The 20,953-nt window shown below is 54.1% G+C and overlaps 2 protein-coding genes and 1 pseudogene across 6 annotated transcripts in view; 2 read left to right on the forward strand and 1 right to left on the reverse strand.

Annotated features, from left to right (window-relative positions):
* The window catches only part of ABR (ABR activator of RhoGEF and GTPase), a 188,509-nt gene extending 176,774 nt beyond the window's left edge, over positions 1–11,735 (forward strand). For 2 of the 5 annotated variants that reach the window (XM_036267650.1, XM_036267649.1), the window contains exons 16-22: positions 2,802–2,861; positions 3,113–3,222; positions 3,739–3,878; positions 4,845–4,979; positions 5,834–5,939; positions 8,220–8,367; positions 8,944–9,305. In XM_036267650.1, coding sequence (XP_036123543.1) covers positions 2,802–2,861; positions 3,113–3,222; positions 3,739–3,878; positions 4,845–4,979; positions 5,834–5,939; positions 8,220–8,367; positions 8,944–9,033 — 789 coding nt within the window. In that variant the 3' untranslated portion in view covers positions 9,034–9,305. Of the gene's footprint in view, positions 1–2,801; positions 2,862–3,112; positions 3,223–3,738; positions 3,879–4,844; positions 4,980–5,833; positions 5,940–8,219; positions 8,368–8,943 lie in introns of all 5 variants that reach the window. The other 3 variants (XM_036267646.1, XM_036267648.1, XM_036267651.1) reach the window with 3 other exon arrangements.
* Positions 11,736–13,164: 1,429 nt separating this feature from the next.
* On the reverse strand, positions 13,165–20,528 carry TIMM22 (translocase of inner mitochondrial membrane 22). The gene is made up of 4 exons (XM_036268707.1): positions 20,291–20,528; positions 16,205–16,401; positions 15,441–15,513; positions 13,165–13,758 (listed from the first exon to the last, which is right to left on the reverse strand). The coding sequence occupies exons 1-4, from the start codon at positions 20,526–20,528 to the stop codon at positions 13,682–13,684; spliced, it is 585 nt and encodes a 194-aa protein (XP_036124600.1). The 3' UTR covers positions 13,165–13,681.
* LOC118633991 lies at positions 16,937–18,065 on the forward strand (annotated as a pseudogene).
* Positions 20,529–20,953: the final 425 nt, after the last annotated feature.

Here is a 20,953-nt window from a genome sequence, read left to right on the forward strand (position 1 = left end):
AAACACATTTAGAGGCCCTAGCTGGTGTGGTTCAGTGGTTAGTGTCCATCTGTCTGGGGGGGGGGGCAACCAGTCAGGCAACTAATCAATGTTTCTCTCTCCACCTCCCCCTTTCCATTCTAAAAATGAATGGAAAAAAATATCCTCGGGTGAGGATTAACTCCCCCCCAAAAAAAGATTTAAAAAGACGAAGTTTAGAGGGGAGGGAGGCTTCAGGAAAGTGAGGCCAAACTTGGGGCTCCCTTGGGGACCCAGTAGGACACTTGGCCCCAAGCCTTCTGGAGTAAGAGCTGGGCAGCAGCCAGGCTGCTGAATCCCATGCGCTTCTCTGTGTGTTTGAGGAGGTGCTGCGTGGGGAGCGTGGGGGTGCTCGGTTCTCTCCACACCGCTCCCCCTCTCCTGTGCTCAGTTCAGTCCCTCCTCCGGGCAGGGGACTGACTGCTGAAGGCTGGTCCTGGGCCAGAGCCCGCCCGGATGCAGACCCCAGCTCCCATCAGAGGCTCGGGTGCCACCTGTCCCCAGCTGGTGTGTGCACGATAGAAGGTTCAGGAAGGACCTCAAGCTGTAGGAAGCCCCAGAGCCCAGCCCACCTGGGTTAACCCAACTCGTTTCCCTCTGTGGGAGCCCTGTTAGGGCAGTGGTGTTCAAACCGTGCACGTGCCCTGGGGGTGCAGAGACTTGCAGTGGATACACGCAGGGAGTTTCCAGGGAGTCCGTTTGCAGAGCCTGCGCTCCCATGGGCCTTCTGCCATTACCTCTGTCTGCAGAGGAGCCCGAGGCTGCCTGGGGACCTGTCCCCCGTCCGACACCTCCTGGGTGCACAGCAGAGGGGCCAGTTGAGATGTTGGTGTGGGTGTTGAAAAAAATGAAAGACTCTCAGGGCTGGGTTCCAGGTCCTTTCACAAGTCGGGTGTTTCCCCTTCTTACAAAACTGATGGGGATTGTCAGCTGAGAGAGGATTTAAAATAAGTTTTGACAATGGGTATATGTGCGGTTAAAGGCAAATAAGGAAAGAGGTTAAAGGTTGCCTAATGCTATAATAAAACTATTTTCAGCCTCATCTACTTATTGATGTGGATAGGATATTTCATTCTGTAACATCCTTAAAAACAAAAACAAGAAAATACGAACAGAACTGATGCTGAGTCCTATTTCGCCCTAGTACAAAGTGCTCTCGGACGCATACGAGAACCAAGACAGAAAACAGCCTCTCCCATCTGGTTAAATGGTGCTTTGCTGCTGAACATTTATTACAATGTCTAATGTGTTGGTGAATTTTTTTATTGTATACAATAAATCATTGTGATAACTAATCCAGAATATGTTTTGAGTATTTGGAACCTTGTGGTCTCAGGAAGGTTTTTCTTTCCACTTATACAGACATTTTTTTAATTCCTCACCCGAGAATATTTTTCCATTTATCATTATATAGAGTGGAAGGGAGGGTGGGAGGGAGGGAGAGAAACATCGATGTGATAGAGCCACATGGACTGGTTGCCTCCCGCACGACCCGACCAGGGCCGGGGACGAACCACAACCGAGGTACGTGCCCTTGACCAGAATCAAACCCACAACTCATTGGTCCGCAGGCCGACGCTCTAACCGCTGAGCCAGACTGGCCAGGGCCAATCAGACATTTTTGTTGAAGTGAAATAGAATAGGGTGACGAATAAAAGACCTAAACATAAAATAAAACTAGGACACAGTCCTTCAGGAAGAGAGACTAGAAACAAACTCAAGGAGAAGGGGCAGCCTAGGGTTTGTACCAGGGGGAGAGCTTGTCCTGTCTCTTAAGTGGATGACAGTGGGTATCGGGTCACATGGTCTTTGGCTTCACCGAACACATTTAAGAGAATGAGGTAACAGTTTTATTTTAAGATGTAAATATTTACATTATTTTGGAAATTCTGTTCCTCACAAGTATTTAAACTTACGTTGGAAATATTCAGATGTTGATTTTAAAATGTGCCAGAGAGTGCATGGTTTTAACAGATTTCGTGGGTGCACAAGGGAAAACAGTTTGAAGGCCACGGGTTAGAGAATCGGAGTCCAGCCCTGGCCGGTTTGGCTCAGCGGTTAGCGCATCAGCCTGCGGTCCGGAGAATCGGAGTCCTGTCCAGTCCCCTGAGCCTCTCCCGTCAGCCCCACCCTCAGGGGCTCCTGTCCAATGTGGGGGCCTCCCCTGCTGAGTGTTTGCTTCCTTGGGGGCCAGCCGCTTACCCCAGGTTATCTCCCCGAGTCTTCGCAACAGTCCACGGAGGAAGGCTCTGTTACCACCTGCAGTGAACAGGTGACACACACAAGGCTTGGCGGGGACACTTCCCTGGGTCGGCAGCTGCGAGCCGCAGGGTCAGGGGTCAGGTGGGCAGTCCGACCCCGAGCCCGGGCTTCCCCTTGACCTTGCACTGCCCCCGTCCGGCCCCACTGCACAGGCTGCATCCCCTCCTGTCAACTCCAGTCCAGGTGGTCGAGCAAGTTGCCTACTGTTTGTGAGCCTCAGTTTCTGCATCTGTGAATTGGGTGGTAATTCGACCTCGTGGTGTGGTGATCAGGAGTGAATGAAATGTGATGGGCAGAAGTACCAGGGGGCAGCCCTTTATTAAGCAGAGCAGGAGGGGCTGAGGGCTGGAGCCACCCTGAAGGGTTGGTTTCTGGAAGAGCACTGGCCCCCGCACTGCCGTCCTGACCGAGGAGGGAGCTTAGGCGCGGTGGCCGAACAACAGAGAGCTCTGGCGTGGTCTCTGAGCTGTCATCTCTCTCTCACTTGTGTTCTCTTTCTTTCTTTCTTTCTTTCTTTGCAGTTGGACCCACAAACTGTGGAAACCAAGAACTGGCACACAGATGTGATCGAGATGAACGGGGTGAGCGGGAGAGAAGGACATGTCTGCGCGGTGGGTGGGCAGCCCGACCTCTGGCTGGTGTCCTCGGGGAGCTGTCCCGCCCTTGGCCCAGTGCCTGTCCCCTCTCCTCTGCCTACACCCTCTGCTCCCACCCTGCCGCTTTTCGGGGAGCCCCGAGTGCTAGAGGTTGACTTGTTTACAGTCCTGGTGAGGGGACCCTAGGTTTTGGGGGCACCCCTCAGGCTCTCGTGCCCTGCCTCACCCCCAACCAGATCAAAGTGGAATTTTCCATGAAATTCACCAGCCGAGATATGAGCCTGAAGAGGACGCCATCGAAAAAACAGACCGGCGTCTTCGGTGTGAAGATCAGCGTGGTGACGAAGTAGGTGCAGCCTCCGGCGTTGGTGCCCAGGCTCCTGCCCGCCCCTGGCCCCTCATCCGTCAGCCTCCAGGGTGGAGATGCCAGGTCTCAGCTTCCTGTGAGAGGGGAAGACTGGGCAGCTGTGGAGCCACAGTGCAGCTCGGTGGGGGCTGGCCGGTCCCCACAGCGCGGCCCTCGGGATAGGGCATCCCCCGCTCACCACCATTGTCTCCAGGACGCCCGCCTGCCTTGTGCAGGCTACTGGCCTCCAGAGCGTTTGGATCTGAGACCGCTGTTCTAAGGAACATGCTTTCCTCAGTCTTTGGGCTTATCTCCCAAGACGTCCAGCCTTTGTCCCTTGCTGTCCCCCCACAGGCCGGCCTCGGGCTGTGGGGCGGGGTGGCATAGCCCTGCCCTCGCCCCCTCCTGACTCCAGAGGCTGCAGCTCTCCCAGGCCAGGGTATCCCGGGAGGGGCTGCGGGGTGCCCTGGGAGGCTCCCTCCAGTGCCCCTCCCCCTCCTTCGCTCCTCCCCCCAGGCGGGAGCGCTCCAAGGTGCCCTACATCGTCCGGCAGTGCGTGGAGGAGGTGGAGAAGAGGGGCATCGAGGAGGTTGGCATCTACCGGATATCGGGGGTGGCCACAGACATCCAGGCGCTGAAGGCCGTCTTCGATGCCAGTGAGTCCGGGAGGCCCAGCCGGGAGGCAGCGGGGAGCTGGTGCTCCCGCAGGCGCGGGGCGGCGGGAGAGCCCAGTGGGACCGGGAGGCCTTCTCCATGGAGGGGCCCTGACTAGCCGATGGCAGAGGAGCCCCGGTCTGTGGACTGCAGTCCCGCGGCACGGGGTGGACCATTTCTGATCCCCCTGGCAAGGGCTCCTCTCACTTTCTCCTTAGCCCTTCCCCCAGCCTCTGTCCACTGCTGCAGGTGAGGGGCCTGAGACAGAGGTCAGGCACTCGCCCAGGCCTCCCCCAGTAGGTTTTGAGCCTGCCTGAAACTCACATCTTCCTGACTCCAGTCTGAGTTCCTGGCTTTCTTGCTAGGTCCCAGGCTCCTGGGGTGTGAGGAAGGGAGAGACTTGGGGCCTGGGCTAGCTGGCTGAGGCTCCCCTTGGCCTCTGCAGGGCCCCATGTGCCCTCTGGGAGGGGCACCGTTGTCTCTAGCTTTGACTGCACACTCCTCAGTGGCGGACCTGACCTTTCTAGGTGTCCCTGGGCGGCTGCCAAGCAGACGAGTTTGGGGAGCCGGGTGGGGGCCTGGGGACGTGCTGGCACACAGCTCCTGTGCGGTCTGGAGTCTGGGGCTTTGTTGGGAACATGATTTCAGGTGTGAAAAATGCAGTGCCTTTGGAGCACTGAGCAGTGGGGGGCTTCCGGTAGGAAGGAGGGTGTGTGACATGTTCAGTGTGACTCCAGGACTCTGGACGATGAACCCTGCTTCACCCCCCCCCCCCCCCCCCACCCCATGGATTTGAGTCACAGACCACCTGTGGCACTGCCTGCATCCTGCCTCTATAGGGGAGACCAGACCAGAGGTGGAGTGGGCGGGGCACCCCGCAGATGAAGGCTGGAGGGCTGCAGGGGGGAGGGGTGGCTCAGGCTGGTGTGGCCCCTGGTGTGGCCCCTGATCGCGAACCTCCCCTGCAGATAACAAGGACATCCTGCTGATGCTGAGTGACATGGACATCAACGCCATTGCCGGCACCCTCAAGCTCTACTTCCGGGAGCTGCCCGAGCCCCTCCTCACTGACCGACTGTACCCTGCCTTCATGGAGGGCATCGGTGAGGCTCCGGGACCCGAGGCTGGGCTGGGCCGGGCCTCCTGAGCAGCAGAGCAAAGAGCAACATGCGCGTCAGTGGCTTCCCTTACCGGCCTGCCCAGCGCCCTGAGCACGGGCTCAGCCAGGAGGGCACAGTGCGGCCGCTGGGGCCGAGCCAGAGGCCGGACCCTCTCTCACCAGCGTCTCCCCTCTCATGGGCTGCCTCTGGGCTTCCTCCGGGACAGGGAGCTTGCTTGGAAACCTGGGTATCCAAGGAAATCTTGCAGTGGGTGGGTGGTCGGGGCCAGCACCCCAGAGCCAAGAAGCCTGGTGAGAGCCGGAGCACACTTGAGACGGCTGGTGCTGAGCCTTAGAAGGATCCCTCTCTGTCGTCTTCACCTGTGCCATGGGTGGGGAGGAAGCGGAGGGCACTGGCCAGCAGGGCTCTGGCCTCCACCCGCCTGGGCCAAGTCCAGGCCTGGGCGCGTCCCTCCTGCCCCTCCTGCCTCTTCCCCTGGGGCAGACCAGGGCTTCAGCCACCCTGAGAAATGGAGCCCCACGGAAGGCTCTCACTGCCGTGCTCCAGGATCGGAGCGGTTAAAAGAGAAACATTCATGCCCTTGTCTAAACTTAGCCGCACAGACCAGGGTGGGGGACCATCAGCCTTAAAGGCCGATGCAGAGGGGAGGCAGTGCGCCTGCTCCCACCAGCCTGCCTCCAGGCTGAGTTGCAGGTTGTGGGTGGAGCCTCCCATCAGAACAGGCTGTTCATAGGGCAGCCTAGGCTCTCCCTCAGGGCCCTGCAGCCTCCTGATCACAGGGGTGCTGGCTCAGGCCTGAGAGCCAAGCCCCGCCTGAGCCCTGTCTCTCCCCACAGCCCTGTCAGACCCTGCTGCCAAGGAAAACTGCATGATGCATCTGCTCCGCTCCCTGCCCGACCCCAACCTCATCACTTTCCTCTTCCTGCTGGAACACTTGAAAAGGTAATGACCGGTCCAGCAGGGGTGGGGGCAGGGAGCCAGCGCGGGCACCTGCTGGAGAGTTCACCCCTGCTGTGGGCCCCCTCCTCGTGGGTGCTGGCCTCTGCTGGGCCATCCAGAGCAGGGCGAGTTTGCTTTTCAAATTTTTACACTCAAATTCTGTTTTGAGAAATACTTGAGTACTAATAACAACCTAGAATATTGGCCACAGAATGCTTAGAAAGGCAGGGCTGGAGCCAAAACACATAGATGGATTTTACAGTCAGTGGGTCATTCAGTCAAGAATAGACAACATCAGGGTGCACTGCGGACAGTAAGTGTGCATGCGTGTCCTGTTCTGTCCGTTACACACAGTGCGTACTTGATAGGATACAGTGTGTTATTGGGTGCCCTGGTCAAAACAATTAGAAGCCCACTGGTCTTGACCACACCTTATCTAACAGATAGGGAAACAGCCCCAGCCCAGCAGGGATTTACTGTGGTTAGCAGGGCTGTCCTGAGAATCCCAGCTCCCAAATCCTAAACTTCTCCCCGCCCAGCCGGTGTGGCTCAGTGGATTGAGCGTCATCCTGTGGACTGAAGTCCTGGTTCGCTTCCCGTCAGGGCACTGGCCTGGGTTGTGGCTCGATCCCCAGTAGGGGGCGTGCAGGAGGCAGCCAATCGATGTTTCTATTTCTCTCTCCCTTCCGCTCTCTCTAAAAAAAAAAAAAATCAACAACAAAAAACGTTTAATAATCAGGTCAAACCAAGAGCTGCTACAGTTGAGGCCTGCAGCAAAGTTCCAACTGAAACTAGCCCTGAAGGTGTCCTTATCACTCACTTTTGAGCCCAGGGCTGGTGTGGGGTATGAATGGGGAGGAAAAGTCCTCAGATGTCACTTAAACCCACCGCCCAGGCCCGGAGCCTGGAGAGGGCCTGTGCTGTGGGCCAGGCCCTCCCTCGGCCAGGCCCTCCCTCGGCGCAGCCCAGCCCTCAGGCCCGGCTCCCCGCTATGGCTCAGGAGGGCCGCCGAGGCCTGGAAACGCCGGGACGGCTGTCTTGTTTTTCCCATTATGAGACATTTTCCCTCTGGTTTGGCCAGAACCAAAGCCCCAACCAAGGCCCAAATAGTTTGGCGAGCACTGTGGGGAGGACACACAGAGGAGGAAGGGGAAGGGAAAATTCATTAGGTTTTCCACCCTGGGAACCGGGCACAGTCTGTTCCCACATCTGGGCCCCTGGCCGGGCTCGAGTGTGTGAGTGTGAGAGTGTGTGTGTGTGAAGGGGCTGGGCCAGCTGCACAGCTGCCTCCTGGCATGGCAATGTTTGTCTGCCCGTTTCCAAAGCAGTCAGCGGGCACGTCCATGACTCTTGCTGGAGGCTGGGAACCATGGTAGAGTTGGGAGTGGGGTGACAGGCGCTGCTGGGGCGGGTGGGTCTCAGCCCAGAGACATTTCCTAGGACTGGGGAGGCCCGAGGCCTCTCTGATGTGCTGGGTAGTACTCGACTGCCTGGGTACCACCCACAGATGGCAGCCCCTGCTGTCACTCAGGGGAAATAGCTATAGAGCATCTGGCCTGTTAGGCAAGAAAAGCAGAGGAAGATGGAAAGGGAGGCAACTCTGGGGTCCCATGAGACAGGCCCTTCTGCAAAAGGGCTCCATCTGGGATTGGGATCGTCCCTGCCACAACACAGGGGCAAAGCCTCTGGCCTAGCTAGCATCTGCCACTGGGCTCCAGCTCCTCCCTGCGGCTCCTGCCCGTGCCCCACCCACTCTGACTGGTCCTCTGGGCCACCAAGCGCAGCTTGACTGGGGACAGGTGAGGCACAGAGTGGGGAAGAGCTGGGGCGCTCTTGGAGGCAGGCTGCCTGGGTTCACATCCCAGCTCTACCACTTGCTCGCTGTGCAACCTCAGGCAAGCCACTAAACCTCTCTGTGCTTTGGTTTCTTCCTCTGTACAGTGGCGATGATAATACCTACCCGGAGGATTCTGAGGAGGATGAATTATTATCGGGGAAGTTCTTGGGCCAGTACTATAATTATCTCTACAGCAAAGGTGTTGGAGGGGTCCTTCTGGCGCTGACCCCGGAGCTGGGAACGTTACAGGAACATGCTGGGACACAGCTGGGGACTTGGTCCCTTGGCTCAGTTGCTCCCCTACCAAGAGGCCTGTACCCTTAGGGGAGGACGTCTAGGAACCGCCTCCCAGGAGCCCTCCCAGGAGCTCTTATCCCAAAGGCCAAGCGTCTGGCGCTCCAAGTAGCTGCTGAGAAACGACCTTTTCCCCCTCCCCTCCCCTGCAGGGTTGCTGAGAAGGAACCCGTCAACAAAATGTCCCTTCACAACCTGGCTACCGTGTTTGGCCCCACGTTACTGAGACCCTCAGAGGTGGAGAGCAAAGCACACCTCACGTCGGCGGCAGACATCTGGTCCCACGATGTCATGGCACAGGTACTCCCACACTGTGCCTGCGCTGGCAGGGGGGCGACGACCCCTGAGGGGTGGGAGAGGACAGCTCCGAGTCCCTCACCTCTTCGCTCCTGAGTGCCTAGGCTGTCACCAGGGTGACAGGGCTTTGGACAGTCCTGCCCCTCCCAGACCAGAGGCCCAGGAGCTGGCTGCGGCCTGTCTCAGAAAGGAAGCCCAGGGGTGTAGGGACAGGCTGGGGACCTTGTCCTCTGCGTGGAAGCCGAGGATTGCCCCTGGGTCAGAAAGCTTCCTTGGAATCCCTGCGAAACCCGGAGCAGGGTCCCGGCTGAGGCAGGATGCCAAGCCAAAGCCAAGCTCTGGAGGCGGGTTGGGAAGTGGCCCCAGGCTCCTCACCCTCTGCCCTGCAGCGCCCTCTACTGCTGAAAATGGGCAGGTGCACCTGGGCTGCGGAGGAAGGGGAAGTGAGGAGCCAGCCTGAAAGGGAAGAAAGAAAGCAACACAGATGTGACCCCAGCCCGGGGCCCATTTCTTCTCAACAGATCAGAGGCAGGCCACGAGGACAGGGACCCCACCTCAGTCTCCTCTGTCTCCCCACAGGTCCAGGTCCTCCTCTACTACCTGCAGCACCCCCCCATTTCCTTCGCAGAACTGAAGCGGAACACACTGTATTTCTCCACCGATGTGTAGCCCCGGGTGGGAGCAGCTGTGGGGGTGGCTGAGCCAGCCTCTCCAGCCAGGGGACCCAACACAGACTTGAAAGACTACAATAGAAAACTCCCAAGCCCAGCAGACGTCCAAGAACTGGAATATATGCATCTTTTGTGCCACTTTGTACAAAGCCAGCTGACCCGGCCCCCAGCCTCACCGCCACGCCCTGGGCTCCGGCCCTCTGTACCTCCAGTTGCGTCTAATGCTCCATGCTGTTCGGGAATTGTTTTATGTCTGTCTGTCATGCAGAAAAGGTAGTGACTGACCGGTGTGGGCACAGAGACGGCCAGCTTTGCGCTTTCATTTCCTCCGACACTCCTCCTGCGTCCAGTCCGAGGGCTTTTACTGGGCGCTGTCACTGCTGCCGGCTCATCCTCTGGCCCTGCTCCCCGACTGCAGTCTCCTGGCGGCCTCCCCGCGGGTTTCTCCACGCCCCCCAGCCTGCCCGCATGCGTGTGCAGCCGTGGCCCTCGCTCCACCACCTCGGAAGTTCAGGGGAGGCCCGGGCGGCGGTGGCCGCGGTGGCCGGCAGAGGCTGCCGTCCCCGTGGAAGCACACCTCCTTCGCTTTGCTGCCTGCGCCCATGTCGGACAAGGAGACAGACTCACACTAATCCTCAGCTCAGCACAGAGCTGGAGAGTGGATTTCTGGAATTTTCCGCCCAAGAATCTCCATTTCTGGGGTATATCTGTTCTGTCTCCGGCCTACCAGTGAGGCATTCCTGACTTCCTCCTCCTGCTTTTCAGTTCCTTTTCCCTGGTGTTTTATTTCCTTTGGGTGTAAAGACTCACAAGTGACCTGCTATCGACATAGCCAGAGGGTCGGGAAAGAACCGCGGAGGCGGGAGAGGTGGCCACGGAGGCAGCAGCACTGGCTGAGCGCTGGGGTCCTGAGTCGGGGGCGCGGCCGTCAGCAGCAAGGTGTTGTGGTGGCTGTTCTAGTGGAGCGAGGCCTCCAGGGGGGCAGCTGATGTGGCAGAAGCAGGTGTCCGGACATAGGCAGGCTCCGTCCAGGAGACTGGCCCTTCCGGCACGTCACGTACCTCGTGGTACCTTTGCCTTAGATTTTCCATTCTCCACAGCCAAGCACTGCCACAGGGCAGCCCCGTGTGACCCAGGGCCTGGGAAAGGCAGACAGTCCAGCAGCAGCCGGCTTGGTGCTGCCTCCCACCACGGCTTCCAGACGCAGCCTTTCGGGTGAACTCCGGAAACAAGCAGCTGGGGAGGGATGAGGAGGCACCTGCCTCTGTGGGGATGGGTTTTGTTGGAGACCCTCATTGTTGGCGCTTTACTCCAGCGTCGGGGGTCAGCAGGTTCCGGTCCCAACTCTGAGACCCACTGCTCAGTCTGGAAAGGAGTGAGAAGTATCCCGATACTCCTGTTTCTCCCCATGTGGGCAGTGGCTGCCGGCTGTGGTGGCTGGCCGGGCAGGGCAGGCGCTCCCGGGCTGCAGGGGCGGAGCTGGAGTACAGGCCCCGGGCTCTCTGGCAGAGTCAATTCCAGGTCTCAGGATTGGAGAGAGCAGCTCCCACAGCTTGAGCTCAGGGCTGAGTTTTAAAGAAGGGTTTGCAGGCCCTAAACTGTAGCCCTTGCACCGTGAGAAGCTGGGCCTTTCTGGTCCTGTTTACACCTGTTGTCCAGTCTTGGGCAGAACGGTACACATTCTGTGCACATCACAGGAAAGAGATGCCCAAGAGGAGGGAAAGGCTGACCACTGAGCTGGCTACCTGCTAGCGGCTTAGCCAGGAGCCCTGGTCCCTGGGACAGGAAATGGGGAAAGAACTTGAGTCTAACGATCCCAGCATAATTACAGCCAAAAATGCTGCCTCCCACCTTCCCAAGACAAGGGATGTTCACTTCTCAGCATCAGGTAGCTCCTTGCTGCAGCCCCAAGCTTGCTTAGGCAGAGTGAGAATGGGAGGAAGGCCAGAAGGGCGGAGAAACGCAACAGGCTCGCTATTTATAAACTCTACCCCCAGAGTGGGGAGGGCAGGTACCAGACCTGGACTAAGCTGTACCAAGGAAATAGCCCGTGGGTTCTCCTGCGAGACGGGCTGTGCAGCCCAGGACCCCAGCCAGTGCCCAGCCGGGCAGGCTGTGCCAACAGGCTCAGCACACAGGCTCCAGGACTCCCAGTTGGCCTGTCCTTGCTGGCAATGACCATGGGCTGCCGGTTTTTGCCGATACAGGTGAGATGGGACTCTTCATTAATATTTGACTTTAATAAGTTGGTAAGGATATATTTTTTTGTCTATGTTCTGTTTCAACTTATGTAGATTATTATAAATTGATGTAAACCACGTGAGAAGAAAATGTTAATAAAAAAAAATGCAAAGCCCCAACATTTGCACACAACTCGGTCCCGTGGTGCGGACATTTGTGTTCTCAGGGGCCCAGGGAAGACCAGCAATCTAAGTATTGAATACTTCAAGCTGCATCCAGGTGTGAATCTGCAGTTAACTCCCCTTGAGCTTCCCTCTGGGCCAGGGGAACTGGGGCAGTTTGAGGGGAGCCCAGGCCTTCTTGCTCTTCACAAAGGCCTCCAGGTCAGCCAGCAGCTAGCTCATGAACAAACGCCCTGCAGGGACCTGGCCGTCAATACGCCTCAGAGATGGCAGGAGCTTGTTCGTTCATGTGGAGGCTTCTTATTTTATGTAAACTTCCCTCTACGTTTTCCTGGGATGTGGCTCATCTTCGGGGCAGCCTGTAGGCCTAATCTGCTTGCAGAGAGGCTGGATCCCCTAGAGGGCTCAGCCTCCCTCTAGGAGAGCCCGTGGGGTTTATGTAGGCTCCCACCAGCCCACGCCATTGGACACTGTGTTTATTCTGGAGATCAGGAACAGATGTCTGAAAATTGGTGTTTGGTTTATGAGGTCATACTGACTCCTTAGCCATCTAAAACAGGAAACTATTCATCTCCTCTCTCGATTGAATAGCCGGTGTGGACAATGCTTCGTTTATTGAACTGATGGCTACCAACAGCCCCAGGGCTCGTCTTTTCCAAGGCGGTCAAGAGAGCAGTTTGTCTTGTATTCGGTCGTTCAGTGTATCTAACCCCACGCACTAGACTGGCTGGTAGAAGATGCGGGGCATCCTAGGACTGTGCCAGGTGCTTTTGCTCTTGAAGTGCTTATAGGTGACATTTAGGGACAGTGTAGAAAACAATTCTAAATGTGTCCTCAGACCTCTGAAGAATCTCCAGACAGCGTAGCAGCAGTGACGCGTCATGCCTGTGAGACAGGGACGGGCATTCTATAGAATTCACCATAGAAGGACATGAGCTCTGTGCACTAGCTCACTCATTCCAAAGGAAACAGCAGACATGGCCAGAGGAAGGTGTTACCAGCTGGGTTTGACATTATCACTCACATACAAATACACATTCGGGACGCCTGGATGTTCCAGCTGAGTCTTTGAACTCTGCTTAAGGGTGGGTGGGCTAGAAGACAGCGAGCCAAGGGGAAAGAAAGCAAAAAGGCAAAGGAGTTACTGTACAGTAGAAAAGGACGTTACCACTGGCTAAAGGCGGCCAGGACTGCACGTCCCCCACCGAGCCTACCTGCCTGCCCCCAAGAGCAAAAGCCTGAGTTCATCAGCTTCTTCTTGCCACCAGTGTGCACCAGAATCCAGGGCAAACCCCAATCATAAAAGGCTTTTTTGGGGGGGTCTACCAGGCTGAGCTTCTATTGTCAAAGACAAGGGCTACCAGGTCAAGTCAAAAACACTACTATGTTAAAACTAAAGAGCACATACCAGGGAACAAGGGCAGTGGAGAACAGCCCCTCAGTAATGGCTGATTTTACCCAGTACCTGCTGATTAGTCACCAGGATGAAGATAGCAGGACTCTCCTGTTCTCGAGCTGGGCCTAGGCCAGTGCTCAGAGCGCGGGGGGCGGGGTGGGGCAGCAGCTGTACACATGGATTTCAGTGCATCCTAGGAGCAGCTGGGCGGGCTGCTTGGGTGGAAGGCCCTGGCCAATGTAACAGTCTCGGTGAGGATAACAGCCCTCTCCAACCCTGAGAGTCTAACGATCCCAGACTTCTCAGGAGCTTTCTCAATTTTTCTCTTTGAATGTTCAATCATTGGGCCACCTGGCACCATTTTGGGGAACTGTGGAATTTGAAAATAAAAATAAACCATTTAAACTGTACTATAAATATATTTTTTAACAAGGATAGCAGAATGCTAAACAAAATGACGTAACTGGCCAGAAGACATGCATTCACTCCGCCCTGTCCTGATACGTGAGATGATGACCGCGGAGTTCCAAGGCGCAGCTTCCTGGGTCTGTCAAGTCACCTGTTCCCACAGTACCCACCAGAGGCCCAGGTGTGGTCAGGACCGAATCTCTGTGGAGCTTCATTTCTACAAGTCAACACACTGACTCCTAATCTGCCGGAGAGAGGCTGGCACGGCACATCCCACACAGCCTGGCTGGAGTCCAGGAGCAGAAAGGGCTGCTCAGCGGCTGGAGGCGCAATGGCCAGGCGGCTCCCCCACAATATCAACTATATGAGGGAAAACGAATGTCTTCAGTGTCGGAAGCCAGTGCCCTGGAGCGGTGCAGAAATGCCCTCCACAGAACAGCTCTGGTCCGGGCCGGTGTCCTTCCCGGAGGCAATCGCTCTCACCGTAGATAATAATCGATGGCAGCAGAGAAAGCAGCAAAACCTCCACAGCCAATGACCCCCGCCTTTAAGCCAGCTGCAAAGCAAACAGAAATGACATTACCTGTGGTGACACATGCTGGGCCAGACTGCACGCACAAAACGTCTGCACACCCACAGATGCAAAGAAACTGGCTTAAGCGGTCTAAGTCATTCAACCTGTCAGAGATCTGTAAAACTTCAATGAAGCCCTGTACATGATCTAATCCAGTGTGCTTTGGCTAAACCATACATTCATTTAACTTTTCTCATTCCAAAGAATTACTATTTCCAGTCTCATGAAAATAGCCCCTCACAGGCAGGAAACCGGTTAAGAAAACCAGCCCTTGGAACCAAGTGAAAGCATATGGCCTGTTACTCTGACTTGTTTATGAAATAAATTCCTGGGAAGGTGATCAAAGCAGTCCTAGAGGGAGCTGAGCTTCTCAAAGGCCCTGACAAAGCTGAGTGATGGGAAGACCAAAGGAAAAGTTACCCGCTAAATCATGAATGGCTGTTTGAGGAGCAAAAGCAGGTTTTTAATGATAGCAAATCATCCTGCCTCTCAGAAAATGAGAAACCAGGCTTTTTGCTTTGGTAAGTCAGGGCACAGGAGATAGAGTGGCCTAGCAATGGACACTGTTAGGAAAGCCAAGTCACTGACCCCGGCATCACACTCGATGGGACTGCCCACAGGGAGCAGTGGCAGGGAACTGGTTTCTTTCTCTGTTGTAAACAGCTGATAATCCAACATCACTTGAATACCTACATTTGGCTTTCCATGGGTAGAATTCTAAGAATCCTCAACTGCAGAAAGACATTACTGTGATAATTTATACACAAAAGTAAAACTGACAACTGTACAGTATAATTAAGAAAAATGTCTAAATACTGGAAAGGCAGGAAGCTGACGGTCAGCATGACGTGAGGACAGACGGGCTTTCTGGGGCTGACTGGGACCTAGCTACGCCTCCATGCCAGTCTGCATGTAACACACAACAGGAATTACTTACTGTGAGGAACTTCTCCCCACATTTCCAACTTGGAGGCAGGTTTTTTTTTTTTCCCCTAAGATAGATCTAGATCTACCAGTGGTTCTTATTTGGGAGCAATTTTGACCCCAGGGAACCCTCGGTGATGTCTGGAGACACTTAGTTCTCACAACTAAGGACTGCTACTGCATCTAGTGGGTAGAGGCCAGGGATGCTGCTAAACATCCTTAAGTACTCGGACAACACCCCTCTCCCCAAGCAAAGATTCATCTGGTCCAAAATGTCAAGAGTGCCCTGGCCGGTTTGGCTCAGCGGTTAGAGCGTCAGCCTGCGGATCAGAGAGTCCCGGGTTCGGTTCCCACTAAGGGCACGTACCTCGGTTGCAGTTTGTCCCCGGCCCTGGTTGGGTTGTGCGGGTGGCAGCCGCTCGATGTGTCCCTTTCACGTCGATGTTTCTCTCTCTTCCTCTCTCTCCCTCCCACTCTATCTGAACAAAAAGTGGAAAAATCTCCTCGGGTGAGGATTAAAAAACAAAAAAAAAAGTCAATAGTGCCAAAGATAAGAAATCCTGAAGTTTCTAAAATTGAGTTGATACATAAGCAAATGTGATTAATTTGTCAGAAGGGAAGAATATCAAGTGTCCACATATGCCTTAGGCTGTCCCTGGAACACTCGTGTGTTTAGAAATGTCAACTTCAGCACGCTGTCCAAGGCCACAAAGAAAACCTCTCGAGAGTTGTTCACTAACCTCTGAAACCAATGGCCCCTCCAGTGATGCAGCCACTAATGACACTGTTCTTCCAATCGGACCTTCCCCGGTACTGTGGGCGGAGAAGTGCAGTTTAGAGCTGAAGAAACAGGACAGGCAAACGACCAAGGGGGAAAAGCACAGGGTCTCTAGCTGGCTACTTTAGTCCCTCCCCAAAGGAAACCTAATCTTTTTCTCTTTCAAAAGTATAGTTCCTAAAATGTGAATGTATTCCTAGATGCTTCCGGCACAGAGCACCGAAACCAAAGGCAGCATTTGAGAAGTAATCAAAATCTCTCCTCTGGTTCCCCAATACATCTTGTGTTTAAAATCATTAACCAGTCCGACGAGTGTGGCCCAGTGGTTGAGTGTCGACCCAAGCACCAAGAGGTCGCCGGTTAGATTCCCGGTCAGGGCACATGCCCAGGTTGTGGGCCCGATCCCCAGAGGGGGACATGCAGGAGGTGGCCAACTGATGTTCTCTCTCATCGATGTTTCCATCTCTTTCTCCCTCCCCTTTTCTCTCTCGCTAAAATCAATAAAGAAAAAAAAACATTTTTTAAAATCCTTAACCAACTTCTAGCCTACAAAAAGAAGTAAAGAATCATGCACACCCAAATCATAAACACACAAAGTTTACATTAGGGGCAATTCAATCTAGCGAGTATCAGATATTTCTGATCTGCTTTCTGATAACATTAGGAGCACTTCTCCTCAGAAGTAGTAAGATGGCAGCAGGCAAAGCTTTCTTCAGAGACACTTACAGATTCTACCAAACACTCAGTGCAAGAAAACATGGCGCCCACAATGGCAAAATTTTTGGCGTAGGACATTCCTCTCTGCCCCATGTCTTTCAGAACTTCTTTTGCCGTTGGAGTACGGTAAGGATCCTTAGGGTCAAAGCCCACATTGGTATCGATGCCAGCGGTGAATACCCCAAATGCACCTCCCAAGACAAATCCTAAAAACAAGCAGAGGTAAAGATTTCTTTGGCATGTTTTCTGAATTATTGTAATGGGTTATATTCAAATAGCACCTTCTGGGTGGCCACCAGTGAAGAGGACACCCCACCCCCATTGCCACCCAAACTCTTTACATGCCTGGTTTCCATAGTACACAACCCAGGATCTAGTTGACAGCTTCCTCTGTCTCCTCTTGGATTTCTTCCTCATTTCATTTTCTAATATTCCTGAAGATTCAGACTTTAAACCTCTGTTCTCTCTCTACACTCTCTCACGTGTAATCAGTTCAGCTACCAACTTTGCAAATCACCCCCTTAACAATGGTAACATTCATAACAGTCATTTAGTAAATACTACGTTCCAATTTATTCACAATAATCCTGAGGTAGATGTTATTATTCTCTCCTTTCTGCAGCTGAAAAAACTGAGGCTCAGAGAGGTTAAGTAACTTCCCTAAAGTCACAAAGCTACCAAATGGCAAACACCACACTGCTGTCCGCATCTGACCTTCCTGAGCCCGCTGGACATTTCCATATGGGTGTCCTCTCATCACCTCAAGGTCAATACAGTTGACCCTTGAACAATGCAAGGATTAGTGGTACCAAGTCCCCCATAGTAAAATATCCACATATAACTTCTGGCTCCCCAAAAAGAGCTGTCCCGAGTAAGATCCAGCGAGGAGCCCAAGAGTGAGCACGAAGCTGGGGAACTCCAGCTGCCTCCACCATGAGACCCCATCCCAAGCCCAAGAGCCTGGTGGGTGCCCTCCTGTAGGGAACCCTGGTGGGGATGCTGCCCCTGCCTCTTCAGCCCCCACCTGCAGTAAAGAAGCAGAGAGAAAAGTTCTCGGCACCAAAGTCCTTGGCTCTGTCAAATGGGTCAGCATCAGAAATGGATATGAATGTATAAATCGAAATGACACCAAAGAAGATGAGTGCCACCAAGAATAGCCCACAGAAATATCTGCACAGTGTAGGAGATGGAGGGACTGTAGTCGGATGTGGCTGGAGGAGAGAAGGGTGTGAAGCAGCCAATGTGACTGGCCCAGATGGAGTCCTTTAGAAGAGGGCCGTCATGCTGCTGATCGGTGCCAGTACAGATGTGGCCACTATGGCAGATGCTGTGGGCCTCCCAGTAATCACACTGGGGGAGGTGGTGGAAGGGAGCAGCAACAGTGAGGATTTGACCTCCCTCCCGGCAGTTCTCTGGGGCTGAGTTGGTTGTGCCACCCCCAGTATTGCCCTCAGTAGTGGTGACAGTTCCACTTTACCAAGTGGAACAGACTTTTGACCGTCTCACAGGTCTTTCCCCATCTCAGCAGAATGCAATCTGGTGAGACTGGAGAGTAAAGGATGGAGCGCCAGAGGGAGCACAGCTTCAGGAACTGGTTCACTGAAATCCAACTTACTATCCAAGGTACCAGAGGGACCTCCTCGGCGCCCACAACCTGCCCCAGCTATGGGAGAGGCTGAAGACAGAGAATCAACAAGCGACCTATGATCCAAACCAGCCATCTGCTCCCCATGGATATCGACGTCTCTATATCTATCCACGTCAACCCCGTCCACCTAATGCTCCTTCACAATATGGCAAAGACACCAAGGCAGATGAAGTGCCATCTGAGAACCCTGCACCCACCACCCAGCAGAGCAGTGCTGAGTAGTAACACCAGGCTCCCCAGGCACCTTCACCATTAGCAGGTGACCTAAAGAATAATGACCATTCAAAATATAAAGCAAAAAGCAGACCACAACCTTACCAACACCAAAGAAACATCCAAGCAATAAAGTGAAAGACTAATAACCAAGATATGGACATTGGAATGTTTACGATTATTCTTTACAAAACAAGTGCAGAAGGAGAACGTCAGCCAATGTTTCCAGGAATGCCCGCACGGAAGAGAGCAACCTCCCCAGTTTCAGCAACCATTAGATTTATATATTTTTCCTAGTTTTTACTGTTTTGGTAATATGAATTGAAAGAACTATTGTCCTGGCCAGTGTGGCTCAGTTGGTTGAGCGTCGTCCCATGCACTGAGAGGTCGCTGGTTCAATTCCCCATCAGGGCACATATCCAGGATGCAGGTTTGATCCCCAGCAGGGGGTGTGCAGGAGGCAGCCAATCAGTGTTTCTCTCTATATATCCCTCTTCCTTATTCTCCCTCTATAATCAATAAAAACATATTTAAAAAATAAAAGAAATATTAATACCACGTAGGGAGAACTCCAACCAAAGAAATCCGAAATACATAGAAAATGCTTTTTTCCCCCTTTCTGCTGGTGCTAAATTTCCAAGTGTTGTGATTTAGAAGATTTATGCCCTTATTTATTTCTAGGATGAGAATAACATTTTTGCTTTCTTATGTGACTCTCTTTGAAAACATGAAGCATGAAGTTCCTCAAAAATAAAACTTTTACCCTTGGGAAAAAAAATGTAGTTATTCCCCTGTTATCTGGTGTGTGTGTGTGGGGGGGGGGAGTGGTTCCAGGACCCCCATGAATACAAAAGTCCACAGGTGCTCAGGTTCCCTATATAAAATAGTATAGATCAATGCATATAGTAAGTTGACCACATCCATGGATTCCCAACAGAGAATTGAAAACAATACAGGTATTTATTGAAAAACATCCGTGTATAAATGGGCTCACACAGTTCAAAGCTGTCTTGTTCTAGAGTCGACTGTATATGTACAATTAAATCATGGGCACCCCCTCTCCAGATTTTCTTGCTTATGGCTCCTTCTTTCCAGTAACTCCAGCTACAAACCTCAGGGGCATTTCTGACTGTTTCTTTGCTTCCCCCTACAACCCCCTGTCCACAATTATCAGCCTAGTGGAGAGCCTGTATCGCTTCCACCCTGGAGCACTACAAAGACTCATTCCTTTCAACAAATAAGTAAATGATACATCAGGGTCGTCAGCGTTGAGCACAGTGATGAATCACCTGGTCCATGCCTGGTGAACCTTCAGTCTAGCAAATTTCCTACATGGTCTCCCTATCCACACTTCCCTTTCCTTCACCGCACTCCATCCTGAGTCGTGCTCATTACCACTTGTTACTCTCCTCCAAAAGCACCAATTAGTGTCCTAATGCCTATAGGCAAAAAGCCCAAATCCCCTACTCCACCCCAATTTGAAATAACATCTTTTCCTCTGTCCATCCTCACTCTCTCAATCCCTCAAGACATCCCCAGTCTCACCTCCTTTTGTGCCCCCACCCCCCGCAAGCGTTCTTTCTTTCTCCTAGACTTCACATTTGCACTCTCACTATATTCGTTTTTCTGTTATTCTCGATGAGATGTAGGCAATCTCTTTACCCTGAACACAGAAGGGGCACTGTACATTCTCAAATCCTCAAAAAGGTGTCTGTGTTGCTTGTCTGTCTGTTTTAGAAACCCGGGTCCAGCCTTCTTTCCCCTTTGCTCACTGCTGTCTCGTCACACTGGCCTCGATGGCCTTTCTGTTTCCGAACATCAAGCCGGCTCCCGCCAGACCTTTGCACTTGCTGTTCGCAGTTCCGCAGCCTTCTTCCGCCAGACACCCTTCCACATACAAACACAAGAACGGCGGCTTCGTGAGCGCTCGGCTCTCGGCTCCAACCCTGTCCCTCCACAGCGGCCCGGGACCGCTGCGCAGCGACAATTTATTGAAACGATGATTATTTAAATGTGATTGAATGAATGATGAACGAAGTCCACCGTCTTATAAGGTCCAGGCCCCGACCCACGGCACCGGTTCTCTGACCCAATTTCCACTGGGCGAGCCGGGACGCGGCCAAGGTCGACGCCCGCGGGCCTCTCGCCTCCCAGGCCCGGAGCGTGGTCTTGGCAGAGGATCCCGCTGCGACCCAAACCCTCAGCCTCCCAGGGGCCCCCTCGCCTGGCCTCACCTCCCACGCAGGCCAGCGCTGCCTTGAAGGCGCAGCTCTCCATCGCCCTCTCGATCATCTTCTGCTCCTCACTCTTGGACGGACTCGGGATGCCGCCCAGGCTCCCAGGCTCCAGGAGCCGGGGCTGGCGCTTGTCACCCACCAGGTACTGCAGAAGAAGGCTGTACTGCAGCGGGGCTTCGGCGGAGCCCGCCGCCTCGGGCGCGGAGCCACGGGCACGAGGGGCAGCGGCCGCCATGGCTGCCGTTGCCCAAGAAACCCTGGCGTCGTTCTTCCCACAGCAGATTCCACAAGCTTCGCGTTGGGGCCTTGCGCGCCTAGCCGCTGCACCGCAACGGCAGATTCGCCACGTCGAGCAAGTCTGGGGAAGCTGCGGAACTCAAGTCTGCTCGTGTGCACCTGGCAGAATAACTGTGACATTTCCCCAAAGCCTCTTGTGAATACTGAGTCAGATCTGTGCAGCATTCCCAAGGGCACTGACAAACAAGATTCAGAATTACCACGGCGCTCTCATCTTTCGGCCTGCCGCGCGGTGCCTACCGGGATTTGTAGTTCTAACAACCCAAGACATTTCCCAGAAAGCTTTGCGCTGGCACTCACCCCCTCGTGCCCCTCAGAAGCTCGGGACGGGTGGGAGTTGCAGTGCTCCAGGTGCCCGACAGG

This window comes from Molossus molossus, unplaced genomic scaffold (genome assembly GCF_014108415.1).
Source record: "Molossus molossus isolate mMolMol1 unplaced genomic scaffold, mMolMol1.p scaffold_m16_p_19, whole genome shotgun sequence".
NCBI classification, from domain to species: Eukaryota; Metazoa; Chordata; class Mammalia; order Chiroptera; family Molossidae; genus Molossus; species Molossus molossus.